Genomic DNA, 23,424 nt, shown 5'->3' with positions numbered 1-23,424 from the left:
ACGCAACCATTTCCTACACTCAAACCCTTCTCCAAAACCGCGGCACCATATCTCTACCTCTTCGTTCCTATATCACAAATCACCATTCCATTTCCTCTGCACAAAATTCCCTCAGACCACAACACTTCCTCTCCACAACCACATTTCCCCTTTGTCTTGTTATCATCGACAAAGAGGAACCGAGGGAAGAAGCCGTGAGCCGCAAAATTTTCTGGTTCTGCCATGAGCTGGAGTGAAACCAGGGAGAAAATCGTGAGTGAGCTTCACCATTCTGCACCTCCATCTCCACCAGCTGCAACCAGTTCTCAGCCGCAACCACTGCAACCGCAACCAACCCTCGAAGCCGTGCGTGAGGGCCGAGAGGAAGAAAGAAATTCCAGACTTCTTGGGTGTAGGCTTAGCTTGTATCTGAGGTAATTGCTGGGCTAAATTAGGTTAATTACTAATAGATAAAGACATATCAGAGCCTGCATGTGTTGCTTGTTCAATCGGTTGATGAATTCAAGACACTAGAAAATTCTGTTTTGATGAAAATGTTTTTGCCGAGGAACTGGTTTGGAAATGTAGCTTTATTTTTGCTTCCCTGTGACAATCTGAACTTAAAGATGTGTCTCCCTAACTTAAGACAAGATGAATAAGTTAGTTCCAGCTTTGCATGTTGATTTTAAACCATCGGATGAGACATTAGAAAAAGAAAAAAATCTGACTGGATGGCTAAATGGTTCGGCCGAGAGATTAACAAGGTATTGCAGTTTCTAATCTGTCCAATTTTGATAACCTGAGGTTGAGATTATGATTAGTTAACTAAAAAGTGAAAGATTAAGTTGATTAGGGTGTTGCATGTGGAATCTAGACTCGGATGATGATGTTAAGGCATAAGAAAATTCTGTTTTGAAAAGAAAATGGTTGACCGAGAATTGATTAAGAATTTCATGATGTAATCTGCTTTGTTGTGATGATCAAAACCTGAGATTATGATTAGTTAACTTAAACTTGGATGATTAATACGATTAAGGCTTTGCATGTTGAATTGGAGTTCCTAAAATGCTGATTTAGCCAAGGAAAAAGCTAGATTAAGAACATACAATTTCTGGATTTTTGGGATGTTTGAAGCTGTTATTCGAATTCGATTTTGAACCAGAAATGTTAATTAGCTAGCCAAAGGTTCACATGACGAATTTGAGAATCTAAAACCATGTTTTAGCCAAGGAAAAGTTGGATTTATAAAACCCTAAGTGCTGGAAAAGTATTGATAGCCGAGGGGTATGAACCAGAATTTTCAGTTTGTCTTTGGAAATTTTAATTGGTTTCTGGAAATTTATTTTATTTTTCCCTTGGAATATAATGGTTTAGTAATACATAAGAGATGTAAATTTTAAGTTGTTTGGCAATGAAATATTGGGTATATTGAAAGATTGAACCAAAAATGTTGATACATAAATGCTGGAATTTCTTTTGTGATAGCCGAAGGTTGAATTGGAACCTCAGCTTGGTTTTGAAATTTTTCTTTGAAACATAATGGTTGGAAATGCCTGGAATATGTTGTTTTAGGGTTCTATAAGAAATGTATGGATGGTTTGAATAAAAACCTTATGGTGTTAAAAGAGAAAAAAGAGTTTTTCACAAGTGAAAAATGAGTCTTCAGATTTTCGGATTTTACTGACCAGTCTCAGAAAAATGCTTATATCTTGGTGTAGGAAAATCCGTTTAAGGTACCGTCAGTGGCATTTAAAACTAGAATCATGGGCCTTTGTTCTGTAGAAATTTCATATTTTTCCTCCATATGTACTGCTGTCCGTGACTCCTCAAAGTAGGCTGTCCTGCTTGAATGTCCTGTTTCTTCATGAAACTGAATTTTGACTTGGATCAAACATTTAGCTTATTTGTGATTTGAATTCCTGATTGAATTGTGGTTGGAAGTGATTGATGGTTGTCAAGGGCTAATGATTGATGAAGCCCTTGGCCATTTGAATGATTTTATAAGTATTAAAGGGTGATGAAATTTAATTGCTGGAATTTCTTGGAGGCCTTACCTTCATTTTGTTTTAGTTAAGATGTGATATGAGCTTGCCAAAACCAAGTGCTAATGATTGACGAAGCCTTGGTCATTCGTTTTATTCTTGATCAGAATTGAATCTGTTGAAACCTAGGGCTAATGATTGACGAAGCCCTAGTGAGATTTCTATTTGAAATGTGAGTTGGTTATATTGACAAATCTGAAATATTATGTCCTTGTAAATCGGAATTGTAAGGAATCCATTTTGGTCCTGTGAACTTGAGAAGTTTTTAAGCAAGTTATTTAAATATATCTTCACTCTAGTATGGTACGATAAAACTTAGCACTGAATGTTAAAGTTAGAAATTTCGTGTAGGGATTTTCTGAACCTTGCCAACTCGATATTTCTCCTTTAAGCGTAAACTAGTCTTATTACTTTTAGAAAATGATTTCACTAGTTTTAAAACCCTAAGTCTTGATCTATTTCCTTTTCTTTCCTTAAAATTGTCCCTGGCTAATTGTCTAGAGGAAAATTTCCAAAATACAAGATTTTAGTGACTTTAACTAAAAATAGCAGAAAACTTCCTCGGCAAGGAAAATTTATTCTAAATAAAATAGTACTAACCGCACTCGTATAAAGAAAAATATTTTTAAGGAAAGCCATATAAAACATTTCCTACTTTTACAAAATTTCAATCCTAAGTGGATGGTCGAATTGTTTCAAGAAAATTATACTAGTTACCCTTTTCTAAGGAAAAGTATCTCAAGAAAAACTATAAGAAACATTTTTACTACTTTTGTCAAGTTTCAACCTAAGTAGATTTTTGAAATTTCTTGAGAAAGTAAACTAGTAATATATTAGATAAACCTCGATGTGCATAAGCTTAAAAACTGAATAGAAACTTATAGTTTCAAAATTTGGTATTCTAGGATATTGCGAGGACGCGGAATTCGATTCCCAATTTGACATCTGAACTTCACTCTTGGTGAGTGTCCCTGCTTGTTCTATGCCTACTTGAATAAAGTGCTTCCTTGACTTGATATGTGGTAATTGCAAAAATGGTTTCTGATCCATCGAAGCGAGCAGTGTGTACTTTATCACACTAGCCGTTCGAGCGGTGATTTGCGTGAAATGTTTTAGTGAATCCATGTGTTGTGACGTCGCTGGGTGAATCCCTCGACCAAAGTTCTGAGGGTATACGCAAGTATACTGCTCCTAATTTCCTGAGGGTATACGCAAGTATACTGCTCCTAATTTTCTGAGGGTATATCTCAAGTATACTGCTCCCTTAGTTGATGTGCGGGCCCGGGACAGGGGTATGAACGGTGACGGGTTAGGAAACAAAATGAGATACTCTACATGGATCATAAGTAGTGAGAGTTGACGGAGGGTCAACTACGGTGGTTTCAGATCAAGCGAGGAATTTGGCTCCTGAGAGCCCCTGTATCCTACTCTGTGCTGTTATACGCTTTCTTAATTATTGAATTTCATACTCGTTACTTGCCTTATGTGATTGCATGCTTTGGGGCACCACTGAGATTTAGCTCACCCCACGTTTATTTGTTTTCCTTAACAGGTGCTGGAAATTGAAAGCTTTGAAACTTACTCATGTTTTCCTTTTGGAATGCATTTGAATGCTATGACTTATTTTTGTGGGCTGTAATGCGTTAATTTGGATAATGTACTTTTATTTTGGATTGCCACTTGAAGCTGGAAAATGTGTAAACCCTAATTCGAGCGTTTGGCTTGTAAGTTTGTAGTAGTGATGTATGTAATTATCTATCCGGATTGGTACGACTTTATACCTTGGTTTGTAGCACGTGGGACGTTTTAGAGTTTCGATTGGCTATTTTAAATCACTGCTATCTCTGAAGTTAATGTGGTTTTAGTGACGGTCTTCTTCGGGGAAATTGTTTTGTAATAGATTAGGTTATTCTTCGAAAGGATTTGGGTTAGAATGCTTACGTGAGTCCTGGCGAGAGCTAGGCAGGCGGCCCGCCAACCCTTTGGTTCGCCTTAGGGAGAAGTGGAGTCGCCACAGTATCCATTTTTTTTAGGGCAATCCAGTAAAATTCATCAATTTCATTCGATCCGTTGGACCCGTCTATCCTCTTTTAGGGTTTTGATCTTAAAAGTTCACTGAAAACGTAGTCAAGACATGGCTCTGTCACATCAGTGTATGTGTTAATCAAAGCAATTAATCTATTCGGATTTGGTCCTAGTTCTGTTGAAAAAATGTCTCTTCTCACTCTAATTGACCAATTTTTCAAATTATTTTTACTCAAATATCAATGAGTTGATCGGATCTATCAGGTATGGTATAGTGCCTGCTCTGAAAGATTGCATTTTCATGCTAGGCCAACCCTTGGCATAAAAGGATCCCCCCATAGGACATGCATACCGATTTTACAATTTTGCTTACTAACTTTGGGTATTTTTTCTTTTATTTTTTCCCCTTCCCTACATTTATAGAAAAGGTTTCAATAAGGTGAAAATATTTCTCAATATCTGATAATAGTTTTGGTCTAATGAATTTTGAAAATTACAAGTATTACTTGATTCTTGAACAGACCCTACAATGTAAATTTGAAGAATTCATCTGAAAGCGCTAGTGTAAAACATTTAAGAGATTTCATGATTTAGTTGCTCAAAAAAAAAGAGCTATTAAGAGAGAAAAGTGTGTATACATGTGTAAAGGACTTCTTTAGAATTTTTCTTTTCTCATATGTATTATATTTGAAAGAAAATTTTTCAAACATTTGCAATAATGAAGCTTTTATCGTTTTGTATATATTCATGTACATTTCATTCTTTTGCTCATTGAGAGATTTAATGATGAATTTTTAGAAATAAGACCAAATTGAGATTTTTCAACATTTTGCCTGAAAATTCACACTAGATTGGTGATCTGAGCTATACAATAAGAGTGTTCGAAATTAAAAGAGATCACTCCAACTGACTGGTCTGTCTCGAAAGATCTAATGCAATACCTTTTCTCTTTCACTATACAATTCATATTTTGTGCACTTCTATTAACCCCCAAAATCAGTCACATTGATTGACAAACCGCAAATTGGGGCAATCTTTGTTTGAAAAAATGCTCACTGGTCTAACCAGATTCAATCACATCTAAGTGAAAGCAAAAATGTACATTATTCTTGTTTGTTCTGAAAATTTGGAATGATGCTTCGAGCATTCGTTTCTCTATCTATACAGATTTTATCATTTGCTCTCCCATTTGAGCCTTTAAAAAAATAATTTTAATTCAAATAAGAGCCTTAATGATCACTACCCTATATTTGAAAAATTTTCAAATATCAAAAGGGAATGGATTCTTAATGAACTATTCTTTACCTTGGTTGTCATGAGGCGTAAGAATGATACTTTGGCCATCGTTTCTACACCTAAACGCTGTTTACCCCTTGCGTCCTCATTTGAGATAAAATGGGTGGTTCTTTTTAAAAGCACTTATGATCGCACCCCACACTGGGGAAGGAGATTGGAGAATTTGAAAAAAGAGAAGAAAAAGCATAAATGCTAAAATTAAAAAGAGAGGGAATTGCAAATTGGGAAAATTTGATTCTGTGTTTCAATCTTGAATGAAAAGATAGAGAGGGAAAAATGAAGAGTTTTGTCCGGCGGACCACTTATGGATGAACAGGAGTCTTCTTCAGTCAATTGATTCAGATGCATGCAAAAATTTTGCATGAACAGAAGTTTTCTTTCAGGGTCAATATGAGGAATGGAATGAAAGTCAGGCCTTCTTCCTTTTCAATAAAACACTTTATCCCTAGTTATTCCTTTTGAACCTTCAGAATAAATTATTTCGTTTGGCAACCCCTGAAGATCGTAAACCCCACACTGGGGTAAGTTTGAGCTGAAAGAAAGGGAAATAAAAGAAAAAGAAAAAGAAAAAGAGATAATCTCAGTTAAAAATAAATAATAATAAACTGGGGCAAATTTTAAAAAGTTCAAAGGAATGGCAGAATAGCAAAAGAAAGGAAATGAAAGAAAAGAGAACCTCGGTTAAGCATGAACTGGGGCAAATTTTGAAAATTTCAATGAAATGACCGAAGGCCAGAAAAAAAAAGAAAAAAAAAAGGGCCAAAAGGAGGAAAATGAAAGAAAAAATAGCCTCAATTGAGAATAAACTGGGGCAAGTTTTGATTTAACCTTAAAAATAGGGTTGATGCAACAATGTGATCTCAGATCACTTAAACCACTTTTGAAATTCGTTTTCAAGCCTTAACTTTTCTAAACACCCCACCAGACCCCATTACAAAAGTCGAAAGTCCTGACTTCTGTTCTTTGCAATTGCTCTGTCAAGAAAATTTCTGATGATAAAAATTTTAGCTATATTTTTTGAATTGATTAGGTATGAGGTTGACACTGCTCACCATGTGAAAACCCACAAGGTCGAAAAAAAAAAGAAGCAAAAAGCAAAGCAAGAAAAGTAAATGCAAAGAAAAATGCAAAAAAAAAAAAATTCGATGCTGAGGTCCCTGTTGAGTGATGATAAAAAGTCAAACAAAATCCAAGATCTTGGAGTCCAAAATGAGGGCAATTTTGAGAAAAATGCGATCTTCGGTGCAATGTCTTTGAAAATTATTTCTTTAACTATCATCTTCAAGCCAAATTATAAGCTCGTAAAGTCCATTGCTGACTTATCTCTCATGACAACTTGAGGTAAGGATTATACTCCTAAGAAATCTACCTGTCACTCATGATCATATAGTCATAACCAGTTTCCCTATATTTAGCTATTGTTTCTACCCACATGTTACAAGCTTATAAAACTTATGTGTTGACTAAATTTTCTTAAAAAACAAGGGTGACAAGCTGTTTGCTTTCACTAAGATGTGATATTGAATGGGTTAGATGCAATTTGGACACAAAAATAAGACAAATCTTGACATCCCATTTCCTGTAACTACCTCAAATTCAGAAATAATACCCACTTGATTGATCCTGTAAGATGAACTGACAAGAAGTGGTGACCCATTACCCTAAACATCGATGCTAAAGTGATGAAGAAATCTTTTGTAATTTGGTATTATTTTGAGAGATTCATCATGAAATTGGCTGTATGAGTTTGAGCAATACTCTTAATTTTCTTCACATTATATGTTGATATTTGATTATTTCCTAGATTTTAGGAAACGCAGTTTTTCATTTTGTTCAAATAAATGGAGAGTCATCCAAACAAAATTTTTTGCAATCAAATGGGCCCACACTGGGGCAAATTTTTATTTGCGAGATGTTGCAAAATAGGCCCACATTGGGGCAAATTCTTGTAACACATTTGAGGATTTCATCCAAGAGTCAAATAAGATATTTTTGAATCAATCATACTGTTCTTTACATGAGTACTAGGTGCATCAATTCAAAAATAAAATAAATAAAAAATAATTTTAAGTGCATATTGTACTTTGGTAAGCCCCCTGTGCAGGTATTCATGGCTGAAGTCGACGAAAAAGCATCTAGTAATGTGGAAGGCCGATACCAAAAAGAGAGAAGAAAGAAGGAAAAAGGGCACTAATGTGTGCGTTTTTATTCAACCACCGTTAGCATCGAGTCCATCTCACTAACACGTGCGTTTTTATTCTACCACCGTTAGCATCGAGTCTGCCTCACTAACGCGTGTGTTTTTATTCTACCGCCGTTAGCATCGAATCTATCTTACTAACACGTACGTTTTTATTCTACCGCCGTTAGCATCGTGTCTATCTCACTAACGTGTGTGTTTTATTCTACCGCCGTTAGCATCGAATCTATCTCACTAACGCGTGTGTTTTTATTCTACCACCGTTAGCATCGAGTTTATCTCACTAACGTGTGTATTTTTCTCTATCTCCGTCAGATTCGGGTTCTATCCCACTGACCAATCATCGAGGCAGGCTCGGGTGTTGATCCCACTGACCAAGTGAATGATCAATTGAAGGTAGGTTTGGGTATTGATCCCATTGACCAAGTCATCCGGCAGGCTCGGATTCTATCCCACTGACCAAGTGATTGATCAATTGAAGGCAGGCTCGGGTATTAATCCCACTGACCGATTATCAAGGCAGGCTCGGATTTTATCCCACTGACCCAATCGTCACGGCAGGCTCGGTTCTATCCCACTGACCGATTATCAAGGCAGGTTCGGGTTCTATCCCACTGACCAGTCATCACGGCAGACTCGGGTTCTATCCCGGTTTGGATTTTATCCCACTGACCCATCATCACGGCAGGTTCGGGTTCTATCCCACTGACCGATCATCATGGCAGGCTCGAGTTCTATCCCACTGACCAATTATTAAGGCAGGCTCGGGTTTTATCCCACTGACCAATCATCACGGCAGGTTCGGGTTCTATCCCACTGACCGATTATCAAGGCAGGCTCGGGTTCTATGCCGCTGACCGATTATCAAGGCAGACTCGGGTTTCATCCCATTGACCAAATCATCACAGCAGGTTCGGATTTTATCCCACTGACCAATCATCATGGCAGGCACGGGTTTCATCCCACTGACCAAGTCATCCGGCAGGCTCAAGTTCTATCCCACTGACCAAGTTGCCACTAAACATGGGTTAGCCCCACTAGTGAGCATTTCATCACCTTGCCATTAAATATGAGTTAATCCCACTAATATGCCTTACATCTTACCGTTAGACATAGGTCGGTCCCACTAACACTTCATTTCACTTCATTTCATTCCGTCTATCCCGTTTTAAATTTCTTGTTCGGGTCAGTTCCGTTTTAAATTTCTCATTCGGGTCAGTCCCGTTTTAAATTTCTCATTCGGGTCAGTCCCGTTTTAAATTTTTTGTTCGGGTCAATCCCGTTTTAAATTTCTCGTCTGGGTCAGTCTCATTTTTGAAAGTTTTGTTAAACAGGTCAGTCCTTATTTCAAAAGTATCAGTCGTTCGAGCAGTTTGCAACCGAATAACACAGGTAAGTATTTTGGTGTCTACTTCTTTGTCTCAAGTTTTTTCAAAACTCAGACAAAGAGGGGCAAACTATAGACACCAAAATTTCATCATTTTATTCATATTTTGGTTTATTTGTTTCATTTTATATTTCTTGAGGAAAATCATTTTAGAAAATCGGGAAAAGAAAATTAGAAAGAAAGAAAGAAAAACAAAGAGAAAAAGAAAAGAAAAATCAACTCAGTAAAAAAAAAAGAAAAGAGGAAAAAGAAAAAGAAAAAATATTCTGCGCCATTCGTGCGGAAGCCAGGAGAAAGCTCAAAATTGCAGCGGTCATTTGCCCATTTTTAATCCTTTTGCATTTTTTCTTTTCCCAGTACAGGTCACCTTACCCCAGCAAAGATGATTCCAGAAGAAAGAATGATCTAGGGGCTCCAAAATCTTTAGTAAAAATTGAACTATCATCCCAACCTTAGGTATGAGGGTTTGGGAGATTCTGCTCCATATAAAAGGAAGATACGGGAGAGGAGAATAGAGGTGACGACGGGAGAGTGAAAAAAAAAAAGACCGACGGCTAAGAGAGGAGAAGTAATAGGAGTTGGCGGCTGGGCTAAGGAGGAAAAAGCAGAGGAAAAAGAAAAGGTTGAGGAGTAGAGAGCATAGAGAATCTGGTGGCGGCTAAGGTTAGGGAGTTATCGTGAGAGGGTGAAACAACAGAGAGATTGAGAGAGAGGGTTGCTGGTAAGAAACCAGAAGCCAAAAAGGCTGGGAAAAACTGAAAGAAAAGGGAGAGGAAGAGAGTTCGGGTTGAGAAGGTTTCGGCTGAGCAGTAGAAAGGCTACGGGACAGAAGTAAAGGACCAGAAACCAAGGAACTAGGGAGGGAAAGGAGTTTCAGCCACTACGGGGAGTAAGGAAGAAGGAACGTGAACCCAACAAAGCGCAACCTCCAATCTTAGGCCAAGAAAGATAACCTCCGTTTCAGCTTCCAGGTATCTGATAGCCATCGTTCTTCTCCTCCTGTGTTTTGAAATTGTAAATACCGATTTCAACATCTTCTTCTTTGCTTCCGAAAATGTTGATAAAGATCCAAACTTTGAGCCTCTGTTTGTTTTTTATAGTGATACTAAGCTTGTTAGTAGCCATGATAAGTTAGAACCAAATCTGCTAAGGTGAAGCCTGGTTTCGTGTCTTTTGTTGGGTCCCTGTTGAGCCGATTTGCATCAATATTGTGTCTGATTTGGTTGAAACTAAAGGCTCATGGTTGCTGTTTTCTTGTCGTTTCTCCTTTTTGCTTCCTGTCTATTCTTTATCCAATGATCTGTTCCTTTTCTTGCAAAATTTGGTAGCTTAGTCGAGTCTCTTTTCGGTTGCTATGCTGGGATTTGAGGATTATGTGAGACAAAAATAATGGGTTTGGTTTGAGCTGCAAAGTTCACAGCAGAAACTCTGCCGCAGTTTTGTCTATTCGACCAGACCGCATTTTTCTTCTTTTGTTTGCTGTTGTTTTTTGAACTACCATGGCTATGGCTGTTTAGGAAATGTCCAATCTTGTGTTACTTTGCATGATTACCTCTGAACTGGGTAAGGAAGAAATGAAACTGTTTGTTGCAGAAATTTTTTTGTTTTTTGCCGAAGATCTGCATGTTCGAATGTCGAATTTCTATGGGTCTGATGTTTGAAATCATAGCTTCACTGTTTGGTTGAGAAGCTGGACGTGTTTGGATGAAAAATTACATCTGATGAACACCACAAGTGTAGCTAATCGTAGCTGAAAATTGCGGAATTTGGTTATTTGATGCTTGCATGATCTTTTGTATAAATTTCTGATGTTCAAACATAAGGATCTTATGTTGGAAAGTGAGATGAATGCTTAGTGACTGTGTTGTATTAGTTGATTGAGATATTGCAATGTTGTTTGCTTGAGATAAAGAAATGAAAAGCAAGCTACGGCTGGAATAGTGCAGAAAGCTTACGAAGTTGCTGAAACTTTGTTGCAGAAGCATATGTTTCGTAGCTTTGCATGCTTGCATGGGAAATGTTTTTAAAATTTTATTTTTGACCCCTTAAGACTTGCTTAATGCTGCTATGGCCCATAAAATCGTAAAAGTTAATCAATTTTGTCGTCTTAACATGCCATTTTCTCTTTAATATGTCTTGACTTGTTTTTGGATAGATTCTTAAGGAGTTGTAGGATGAATTTTAAGGGTCTAATAACTTTTTCTAGATTTATAGTTAATTTGATTTTTGGAATTTTGGCATTTTTGTTGTTCAATCATGGCAAATAGTTTTTTCATTTATTTTTGTGAGTTTTGTCATTTGATTGGTAGTTTTTATCTTAAGCCATTAATTTTAATTTCATTCATTTTAGACCCCTAATATTCAATAAATTGACCCCTCGAAATTCTTTGACTTTTACAAGCAAGTCTCTACTTGTTTTAATTTCTTAAACATGGGTTGTTTGCCTCCTTTTAAGTGCCTTTGATTGATTTAATTTCACGCTTATTCCCATTTCACGCTTATATTTCTTAATTAAAGTGATGCTTTGACTCTTTTTATTATTTTGGAGGGTAAAAAAGTGAATTCGTGTCATTAGGGCTCCAACTTCAGGAAGGTACACCTTATCCCTTTTTTCTCACTTTATTTGACCCTACGTGCCCTATGTGACTTTATGTGTTTAATTGCATGCTATTGAAAGTGTTTTATATTTATTATTTTATTTACTTATTTATTGGCTTTAGTTTTGTATATTTATTTTAATTCAATTTTGATCATTTGAAAGGAACTTGAATGCCAAATTTATAATAGTTAGGTATTTATTTTAATTATTTATTTCATTTCCCCCTTCTAGATTGTAGTAGCCCCCCCCCCCAAATGTAATAGTTAGGGTTTGTTTGTTTCGTGTGTCTTGCATGCTTATGTGCTATGTGTTACTGCTTTCCTTAGGTTTCTGCATCTAGATAAGCATGCTTATGTGTTACGTGCTATGTGAAAATATGTGCCTTGCATGTCTATTTGCTTTTAGTATTATATTTGATTATGTGGATGGAATGCACGTTACCGTGACTAGTCCAATGCTAGTCATGGTCTTCCTCTCGAGCTCTCACAAGTCCAATACTTGTGAGAGAGCGTTAGTAAAGGGCTAGTCCACAGCTAGACCCAATAGGGCCGCTTCTCGCTAGTACATATTCGTATGCCTTCACTACATTTCATTCATTTTTTCCTTTTAGCATTTTTACATTTTTGCATGAACCTCTACCCTTTTCCCGCATTTGAAACACGATCTTTAGGATTTCGCATTTCATTCTAACTATTAGGATCATCTGCTTGATTAGATTAGAGAGTCACCCTTCTGGTAAGGGAAACAAACGAGTTTGGCTACACATAACCTTAGCACGCTTGTTTTCTTTCTAACCAAAAGGCAAATCAAAAGTCACGATTTAGGGTCTCCCCGTACCCGTCTTGCTTGCATTCCTCTAGGGCTCATGCATTTCCAAAGCACATTACACATTTTTACTTTTCACACTACCACTTTTCACATTTTCACTTCACACACTATCACTTTATACATTCTCACTCTTCACACTATCACTTTACACTCTCTCACATTTGTACACGTGCACTTTTACATACTCATTTGCACCCTTGCACTTTACACACCCATTTGCGCACTTGCACCTGGCACTCGTTTTTACACTCAAAGACATTTTTCGCACACACTCATTTTTCCTCATTATTACTCGAGCATTCATTTGCATTTATTCGTGACCTCTTTGAGGGTTCACCATTAGTTATCACAATTCATGTGATTAGAACCAATCGAGTCTCTAAAGAGACATTTTATCCCTTTCAAACCACTCATTAGATTTAGGTTTGCATTCATGTTAGACGCATCCAAAATGCAATACATTTTTTGGGTATAAATAGGAAAATTGTCACTAAATCACGCAACTAGCTTAGGCTAGGGTAAAAGGATGCCTTAGACTTTGTCTTTGTCTTTCCTTTTATCAACCGTGACCCCCGAACTTGTCTCTTTGATTTTCGTAGACTATGAGTCATCTAAAAAGGTTTTTGCTTTATTTTTTTAAAAACTACTTTTTGGGTGATTTGGTACACCTCAACTCAATACCAAATGGCGACTCCTACTTTTATGTTTAAAAACCTTTTTAGATTATCATTTTGGCCAAACCGTCGCATTAAAAAAGTCCCATGGCCTTTCCCTTTATTTCTCACATTCACACACTTCACACATTTCATACATACTACGCATTATGATTTCAAACAACTTTATTTTCCTTTTTCTCAAAAAAATGGGGCGCGACATCTGCTCCACTACCTGTAATTAGGTCCAAATACCAAATATAAGTATATTTCGACAATTAAAACAATATTTGGTAAGGACAAAAAGGAAAATTAACCATAAAATTAATAACAAATTATACCCAATCAATTCCCCCCACACCTAACCATGCTTGTCCTCAAGCATGAGAATAACAAATTAAGCAATCAAATTCAAACAATGGCTATTACTCAAATTTTCTATTGTCAAGATACAATTAAAACATATATCAAGTATTAGTGGCAATTTTCAAGAAATATCTCTCCAGTTAGCTTTCAAAATCAAGGACTCTTTCAATTTATAACTAACTAATCTAAGAATATAAAATATTCAACCAGCATCCATAAGCAAATGGTTTGACTATTAAGCAAAATCTCAACATTAAAATTCATGAATCAGCAGGCTAATAATTCATTCAAACACTCCCACATTTTTCACTATTAGCACATTTTTTTCTAAAATATCCCCACACTTGATTGATTTTTTTTTCCAGGGGGAATGCTTAGTTTTTAGCCATTTAAGCTTTTTGACGCGAATTCCGACATTGGCCAAATGAAGGAGTCCGGTTACTCGGCCATCATCGCTTAAAATCCATATATTCATAGCTATCGTCGCTTTTTGACTCGAAAATCGAAACTTGTGGTGAAGATCTCCGGTTACTAGGCAACGATACTAGTGGAGTATAGCCAAATACTATTCATAAATAAGCACCAAATTAAAATTAAAAATCACAAAAAATCCGCTTTATTTCTTAAACATGGAGAACTAAGATTAATAGTTGAACAAATTTGCACAAAAAATTACTAGATAAATATTTACAATACTTAGAGAAGTTAACCAAAAAGTGTAAAAGTCACAAAATCTCAAATATTCACAAAAAGATACCCTTAAACTTAATCATGTCATACTTAATACCTTAAAGTGTAAAATCTTAGCAATAGAAAAATTTAAGACATCTAACTATCATTAATTAGGAACAATCACAAATATGCACAAAGATAGGCAAAAATTGGATAAAATTCGACAAAGTCAAACAAAAATTCCACCAAAAATATCTACACTTACACTTTTTCAATAAAATACCAATATACTACTCCCCCCACACCTAAATTTTACATTGTCCCCAATGTAAGAGATAAAGAATATAATAGAAACAAAAGGGACAACGAAACTTCCCTGAGCATGTAATGGAGGATCTCGAGCAGTTATGGCATTGGTGAAATTGGTTGGTTCTTTCTTTTATCCTTTGTTTGAGCAGAGATGAGAACAGGCCGTGAGGGACTGAGGAGAGGGAGAGCGCCAGCGGTGAACGATGGCTAGTAGCGGGGGCTGAACGAAGACAGCGGCTGGAGCGAGCTGGGAAGGTGCTCGGTGCGGTGGCAAAGAATTATTCCTGGAACTACCAAGCCAAAGAGATAATTAAATGTTCTCTGCTATGGCCTTTGCAGCGCACATGATAGATACCTAATAGGAGAAGAAAACTACTAAGACCCCAAAACAAGACTTCTCATTCTGAACAACGACTAGTCTCTCATCTTGTCGGTTTTTCCACCAAATAAGGAAAACAAAGAGATAAGGCAACTACTGAAGTTTCCTTCTTTCTTGTCTCCTAATGCTAGTAAACTACTAGTCACAAAAGGAAAGGCATTGGTTTAGCACATCTTGGAGCCGGATTTGCAAAGATTCTCAAGGCTTCCCACGTGCACGAAATTTTCTCAAGAAAGTCATCCTTTTTAGTACTTTTCTGCTCCACTACCTGTAATTAGGTCCAAATACCAAATATAAGTATATTTCGACAATTAAAACAATATTTGGCAAGGACAAAGAGGAAAATTAACCATAAAATTAATAACAAATTATACCCTATCACAGAGTCCCTGTTCCAGTACTAGAATTGACGCGAAACTGCTTTTGTTGGCAACTAGGAATATCATTATTATTATTGCTCAGGCACGACACTTGTCACAAAGTATGCAAATCAAAACTATCAACTAATTCAAAATTTTCAATATCCCCTATATCATCAACAAATCTATCATTCTCAAAATTCACAAACCATTTCCAACAAACAGAGTTCAATCGTCTGCAAAATATATTAAATATCCTTCCAAAATGTCCAAGATATTTTAGTACGACGAACAAAAGTTTTTTAAATACTTTTTGCCATAGTTTTACTCATCACTTGAAAGAATAACCATGCCTTCTTCTTGAAAACATGTTTTGGCAACTCATTTGCATCAACCTAACAAAGAATATCATCCAAATTACATTGTTTGAGATATTTTTCCACTGTTAAAACTTAACCAAAATATGTGTGTCTAATTTGTACTTATGGGAGTTAATATGAAAACATTTTCACCATCAATCAGATCTCTATAATATTCCATTATTTAACAATTCATATACTTGAATAATTTTTTTTCCTTCAGTCAAGTTTCCTGACTTCCCTGGTTGATTGATCAATCATTTCCTTTAATATGACAACCCGCAGCAATCCATAAATCTGACAGGATTCCTCTCTGATCTATGTCTTCACACCTGCAACAATCTAACAATTTTCAGACCAATCTTATAGTCGAATTCTTCACCAACTACACACTTTAGGACCAATTTTGTGGTCTAACTCGATTAACTGAATAATTTTCAGCAACTTTGTGCTCTAATTCTCTAATAGCAGAAACACTGAGGACTAACCTTGTAGTCTGGCTCTGATGCCAATTGTAGAACCCAAATTTTAGGGTTCTAATGATAATAAATGCATACAGGGTTACAAAATTGAAGGGATAAAACAAACACTCAAAATATATGTAGGAGAGAAGAAAATAATAAACTCAACTCAAAATATTATTGAAATCTCAAACAATGAAAAAAGTCACACCACAATAGAAAACTCGACAAACTCTCTTAGACTCTCTCTCTAGAAAACATCCTAAATAATGTCTTATTTATAATCTATTAGACTTGTTGGGAAAGAAACCACTTGTATAAGAAATTATCAAATAAAGCACAAATTCTAAATCACACAAGTACCAAAAACCTAACTCCAACAAAACTAATAAATAAATACTTCTAAATTTGGTTTAATATGCCAACAATGTACATCATTTTCAACACCATGTGTGGAATCGATCAAAACTTATTTTGTGTTTATTTTATGTTCAAAGTGATTTACATTCCAAAGAAATAAAATGTATATTTTGTTGAATTAGACAAAACCGTTCTAGAGTAGTTGAACTGGCAACCATCCCAACCTCGAATTAGTCCAGACTAGCATAAAATTTTTCATTGTTTAAACAATCTAAAATCCCATTTGAATTTATGTTTTTTGAAATTTGTAGAAAAATGTGTTGTAACAATTTGATATATGTGATGTTAAAAAAAAGAATAATGTCGCAGTGCCGATCATTACCATAACTTGTGAATATTTTATATTAAAATATTGGTACAACTGATTAATAGTGGTCCCTACATCTAAGATTAGTATTGCACTACTGTTCATTTAGGTTTCCAATATTCAAAGTTACATCAGGTGGTAATATGTTAACTTCGATAATAAAATTGGTAAATTATAAGTGTGATATTAAATTTACTCTTTAAATACCGAATGTTACTATTTCTCCAACGAAACTTACTAGTTTATAATTAGTAAGTTTAATTCAAATAATAGTAAGTTTTTGTTGAAAAATGGTAAGTTTTACAAATAAAATGGTAAATTGGTGAATTGTCCAAACTTACTACTTTATTTCACAAACTTACCATTTTACTTAAGAAAGTTACAACAATTATAATTAGTAAGTTTAATTCAAAGAATAATAAGTTTTTGTTAAAAATGGTAAGTTTTACAAATAAAGTGGTAAATTGGTGAATTGTCCAAACTTACTATTTTAATTTCACAAACTTATCATTTTACTTAAGAAAGTTACAACAATTATAATTAGTAAGTTTAATTGCCATAATGGCAAGTTTTTGTTGAAAAATAGTAAGTTTTATAAATAAAATGGTAAATTGGTGAATTGTCCAAACTTACTACTTTCTTTCACAAACTTACCATTTTACTTAAGAAAGTTACAACAATTATAATTAGTAAGTTTAATTGACATAATGGTAAGCTTTTGTTAAAAAATGGTAAGTTTTACAAATAAATTGGTAATGATGAATGATTAAAGTAACTAGTTTACTGAACAAACTTACCATTTTAGTTAAAAAAACTTACACAGAATTTATAATCATTATTTTAATGGAATCAGAAAAGACGCTATAGGACCAAAATTGTCGTTAAAGGAGGTTAACTTAGACAACTATCGGTAACTAGTATTATTTTAGTATTTCGTGAGGTGACTTGTCATCACTGCAGCACGATCCTAAAAAAAAAGTTGTTGATAAATGTTTCGAGAAATATTCTCAACATTTTCCTACGAAACTTGGTACTCCAAAGTCCAAACCTCACCTAAGTAAGCCACCAATCCGATGGCTTCTATTTTTTGGTCAGCGAGTAGATATGGTTTGTTTCTGTCTGAATGGACAAACCCCACGTTATTTGCGCTGTTGCGACATGGTTATATAAGCATCGCTGTAGCCGCGATATGGTTATATAGGCATACCTTAGCTTCTTCTAAAAAACTCGGTATTCGGCCATGGCTAAAGAGTCCAAATTCCATGCAGTGATGTTCACAAGATCACGTTCATTTCCACCCCAAGAAACATTGATCGCCTCCCAAAAATCCCACCAATTTTCGCTTCTTCCATCACCTTAATAGAAATCCCACTGCACAAAACTGAAGGACTTCCGGAAAATGCGGAGGCCACTGATGGGTTCAAAATATAAGTGAATCCAAAATATACCCGTTTGATTGCAAGTATACAGGTCAAATAGAAGTTTAGAACATATAACTGATCGATCCCACGAGAACCAACTATTACAAGTACTAGATCCTTTACTTAGTCTATAATTTAGACTATCTGTCAAATAAAGGCAATAAAAATAATAATACTTGTTATCTAACTATTTTAACTAAATACTTGTAAGATAACAATAGAGAGATTTCACTAAATACTTGAGTTTAGGGGGTTAGAATCCACTTATGGCACGAAGATATAAGTGAATAGATTTATCTTTTATTATTACTCTTGTTTAACTAGAGATTCATTTCCAAGTTTATCAAAACTCACTCTCATGATGTAGTGGTATAGAATAGCCTAGTTTTCTCTATTCTCATGGTGAATAACTAGATTTACTCTTTTGTTCTTCATGAAATGTAAAGTTAATCCGCTTAAGTGTACCTTTATTTTCATGAGTCTACTCCTTAAGTCCATTTATGTCATTCCATCATTATTAACAATTTCTACTGAATAATAACAACTACAAACTTGCTATTGGTGATCAAGTAACAACAAGTAATAAGCATGCATAAATATACAAGTTAATACATGAGATAACAAGTATAGATAATATTTAACACATATCAAATAGCCATAAGTTTCATCTACTTCTTAAATTTAGAAATTTAGCTACTCATGTGAAATAAGACAATAAAAAGCATAATTTCATTGCATACAAAATAAGACAACAAAAAGCATAATTTCATTGCATACAAACATAATGAATCACAAGTAAAAAGAAAGATAGAGAAAGCTTAGCCAAGATAATTTCATTTCATTGCTGGATTTCAATAAGAGAATGGCTTGAGAGTCAAAACGAGGGCTCAGTTCTGTACGTTGCATTAGGAAGTGAGGTGTCACTGAGTCAAAAAGATGTCACCGAGTTAGCACTCGGGTTGGAGTTACCCGAGGTACCCTTTTTCTGGGTCCTGAGGAAGCTATCTGAGTCATTTCAGGTGCCAGATGGGTTTGAGGAGAGAGTCAAAGGAAGAGGGAATGTGTGGAAGGGTTGGGCACCACAGTTGAACATACCGAATCATGAATCGGTGGGTGGGTTCTTGACTCACTGTGGCTGGAGTTCATGTATAGAGGAACTCATGTTTGGTCACCCACTGATTATGCCCTCTTTTTTGGTGGACCAAGGGTTAAATGCCAGGGTTATGGAAGATAGGAATGTTGGAATTGAAATACCAAGAAATGATCCAGACAGGTCTTACACGAGAGACTTAGTGGCTCAGTGTGTCAGACTGATTATGGTTGAAAATGAAGGCAAAATGTTTGGGGAAAAAGCTAAAGAAATGAGTGGAATATTCAGAGATAGAGAATTGAATGATGGTTACGTTGGAAACTTCATAGATTATCTGGAGAACAATAGACACAATTGTTAGATTTTTTTTTTAAATTTATCTGTCTACTGATTAATTTTGTTTTGTTAAAAATGGATTAGATGAAGATGGGTAAAGGTCACTGCAATATGAATCACTACAGTTGAGCTCAAGTCTGTTTGATGTGAATTTTGGGTTAAAAACAAAAAAGCCCCCTGTGCTAAACCTAATATACAAATAAGCCCCCTATGGTTTCAAAATATACAACGCGACACCTCGTGCTTTGAACTAAGTTGTAACACTGACGGAAATCGGTAAAATTAACGGGAACTGATGAAAGGACCCTAAAAACAAATTCTTTATACTTAATTTTTAGCAAATATTCCTATTGTACCCCTTAGCCCCCAATAAAACTCCCTCACAGCGATGCTTGTGTACAGAATCGATTTCTACTTGATTGAGAGAAATTGAACTAGCCTTTGGGAGAAATCAAATTACCACGTAGGAGGTTTGAAAGGTAAAGCCATTCTCCAGATACGAAGTCAACCTGCGAGGAACTACTACACAATCTTGGCTAAGGTAAAAGGATTTGATTTTGGGTTTTAGCTAACAAATTGTTGTTATTAGGGTTAAAGTAAGAATGTTGGTAACTAAATTGGGATTTATCTACTGATGAAGGGAAATGACTGGCTAAAAAATTTGCTCATGTCTTCCTCAAGCTCTCGAGGGGATAGTGGAGCTAGGAATCTACAGTACCAATATAAGCTGTGCGACTGTCGAAGAAAGGCAAAGGTGAAGATTGTTGAGTCCGAAAAGCCATCCAAAGGGATGCTGTACTTTGTTTGTGAAAGGGATGAATGCAGATTTTTCTCATGGTGTAATCCTATCTATAGAGATGAAACCGGCAGAGGAAACTTTTTTGAGAGGCCAATGGTTGAAGAACATTTGTCGTGCTTGAACTCGAATTCTGAAGTGAAGAACTTGAATGATGAAGTGAAGAACTTGAAAGTACTAGTTAGCTATTGTCTAATGGTATCTATTTTTTCACTTTTGCTTCTGTTGAAGAAAATGTCTGTAAAATAAGACAATGAAGAAGCTTATGAATGGAAATGAAGAAAATCAGGTAGTTTGTTTTGTTCATGGAAATGTGCACTTTAGTCTTTTGTTATTCCGAAAGATGTCCTACCTAAAACAATGAAACAAACATCTAACTATTATATACATTTGTAATCATATTTGTGCATTAAAAACAGTTTTGAGCAATAAGCACACACAATAACGTCTTCTGCATTCCAGTTTTGAGTAATAAGTACACCAAAGTACATTAAAGTTCCCAGTCCATAAACTATTCCAGAAATATATCCCACCAAACATCCCACCCAACATTCCAGAAATATATCCCACTATACATTCCAGTTTTGATAACAATTTCAAATAGAGTAGACAAAATACATCCTACCAAACAAAAACTGCCCAGACAAACAGTACATGAAAGATTCCAGCCCCTAAAAACTGCCCAGAAATAGCTTCTTATGCAATTGAGAAATACCATTGCAGCCCATAATCATAATGCTCCATTAAAACGGTCAATAAGTACATTAAAGTGTCCAACACCTGACAAGAATCCTCCAAATGAAGTAAACAAAAGCATCCAATCAAAATACATCAAAGTTTCCAGTTTGCAATAATTGATAACAATTCCAAACAGAGTAGACAAAATACATCAGAAACATACATTCCAGCTGTTTGCCAACAACTCTAACGGCAACCACTAATTCCTTAAAACTACACAAAAAGGCAATCAACAAACATACAGTCCACTTCAAAAATCAACTCTAACATCTTCTTGCTGTCTTGGACCTTAGGTTGTATACAACATCAGCAACAGTAGGACGAAGGGGTCCTTTTGCTGGTGAAGTTGTTCCACTCACAGGCTGCAATTGAAGTAGAAAAATATGAATGTTTGAAGGAAAAATGCTTCATTAAATCACTTTTGCATTACATGAAATCCAACCTGAGAACGTGATTGTCTAGCAGGCACATTTTTTGCCACACTCGCAATTGTTGGCTGCGTATACTGCTTCCCGAGCCTACAGCTTTTTTTTTTAACAGGTGCAGCTTGTTCTTGATTTGGGTCTGGTTGCGGGGGCACCATTGGTGAAGGAGCTGATGAATGAAGTTCTGAACTTGATTAAGCTACATTAGTGTTAGGTGCCTATAAAAAAGAAGTTCATAGTAATGTTCAATTAAAATGATTTGGGACAGCAATTAGTCTCAGCCTATGAAATCTGTAAGCTATGTTACCTTGTAGAATTTAGAGTTGGGATGAATGGCATTCTTGCAGGTCCTTGAATTGTGTCTTGGCTGAAAACATCTCTTGCAAGTTACCACAAGACTCTTCCTGGTTGAGACTTGACCCTTTTTAGGCTTGTCGGCTGCCCTTTGCTGGATCTTTTTGGGTCTGCCAAGCATTCTTCGAACTGCAGGAGGTTTTGGGGGTTGTTCTTCACATCTCACCCAGTACTTATTACTTGGGACAGGTGTGATAGTGTGCTCATATGTTTTCAAGTAATTTTCTCTACTGTAGCAGGCATGCACATAATCAAGCAAAGGCAATCTACATGCTCCTATTGCAGCACATGCATGAGCACAAGGATAACCTGTAAGCTGGAAATAGCCACATGTGCAAGTCTTTTCCTTCAAATCCACCATAACAGATTTTCTGGGCCCACAGTCAATTTCATATTTGTTCTTACCATCCCATGTGGGAATACACAACCTACTGAATTTCAGATTCCTATCAATCTTCTCTGCAATGTTAGGACATATTTTTCCTTGAAATTTCTGCATACCAGTCCTCTTCACTTGAATCCTTTGCATGAGCCTTCTTCGAATCCACTCAAGCATCCCTATGACAGGTAGCTCTCTAGCTTCTAAGATATAGTTATTAAATGACTCACAAAGATTGTTCACAAGAATATCACATTTGCTACTTTGTCTAAAATGTGACCTGCTCCATAAAACACTTGGCACTTTTTGCAGCCATTCAGCTGCATCCTTTGAAGCTTTTTCAAGGGAATTCATTGCTAATTTCCAGTCCACTTCATTCCCAGCACTTGCTGCTGCCCAGAACAAGTCTTTCAAATCTTTTTCTTTGAACTTTTGCTTGAAATTTTGGTACATATGCCTCAAGCAAAACCTGTGTTCAGAATTTGGAAATAACTCATTCACTGCATGGACCAGTCCTTTTTGTCGATCTGAGATGAATGTCCAGGGTATGTTTTCCACACCAAGTCCCAGATCAGCCATTAGTAGTTCCAGAAACCACTTCCATGAGTCATACCTCTCTACCTCTACCACTGCTACAGCTATTGGAACTATATTGTCATTGCCATCTCTACCAATTGCTGACAACAACTGACCACCAAACGCAGATTTCAAAAAACACCCATCAAGACCAATTATTGGTCGACAGCCATCGAGGAACCCCTGTTTGCAAGCATAAAGACAGTAATACAGTCTTTGAAATGTCCCTTGTGAACCTTCTTCTGCTGTATCAAGCTTAATCTTGACAGTGCTACCAGGATTTGTCTCTCTAATTGTAGCTGCATAACTCCAAAGGTGGTGATATTGCTCCATATCCGTGCCAAGTATCTCATCTTTTGCCTTTCTCTTTGCTCTGCGTATCTTGGCAACGGACACGTTAATCATTAGATCTCTTCTAATATCATTCTGAAATCCATTCACGGCACACTTTGGGTCATCTCTTATCTTGTCTTGGTACTTCACGCTCAAATACTTAGCTGTTGCATGCTTGTTGTTGTAATCTCTAGCACAAACATGCTGGCCCTTCAATGATTTAATTTGAAAAGTAGTTTCACCTTGGACTGGTGTTGCACGAATCCTCCAAGAACAGCCTTTTGCACACTTCGCAATAATCTTTTTTCGAGTAATTTTTTACCCAATCAACCTCA

The 23,424-nt window shown here is 36.0% G+C and overlaps 1 protein-coding gene across 1 annotated transcript; it reads left to right on the top strand.

The window, feature by feature from the left end:
• The first annotated feature begins 222 nt into the window (after nucleotides 1-222).
• Nucleotides 223-19,513, top strand: LOC113769128 (UDP-glycosyltransferase 91D1-like). Its single transcript, XM_027313602.1, has 2 exons — nucleotides 223-413; nucleotides 18,859-19,513. The coding sequence occupies exons 1-2, from the start codon at nucleotides 223-225 to the stop codon at nucleotides 19,511-19,513; spliced, it is 846 nt and encodes a 281-aa protein (XP_027169403.1).
• Nucleotides 19,514-23,424: the final 3,911 nt, after the last annotated feature.

This window comes from Coffea eugenioides, chromosome 4, assembly GCF_003713205.1.
Source record: "Coffea eugenioides isolate CCC68of chromosome 4, Ceug_1.0, whole genome shotgun sequence".
Taxonomy (NCBI): domain Eukaryota; kingdom Viridiplantae; phylum Streptophyta; class Magnoliopsida; order Gentianales; family Rubiaceae; genus Coffea; species Coffea eugenioides.
Note: the sequence above shows the minus strand (reverse complement) of the source record. Positions and strands in the feature narration are given on the sequence as shown.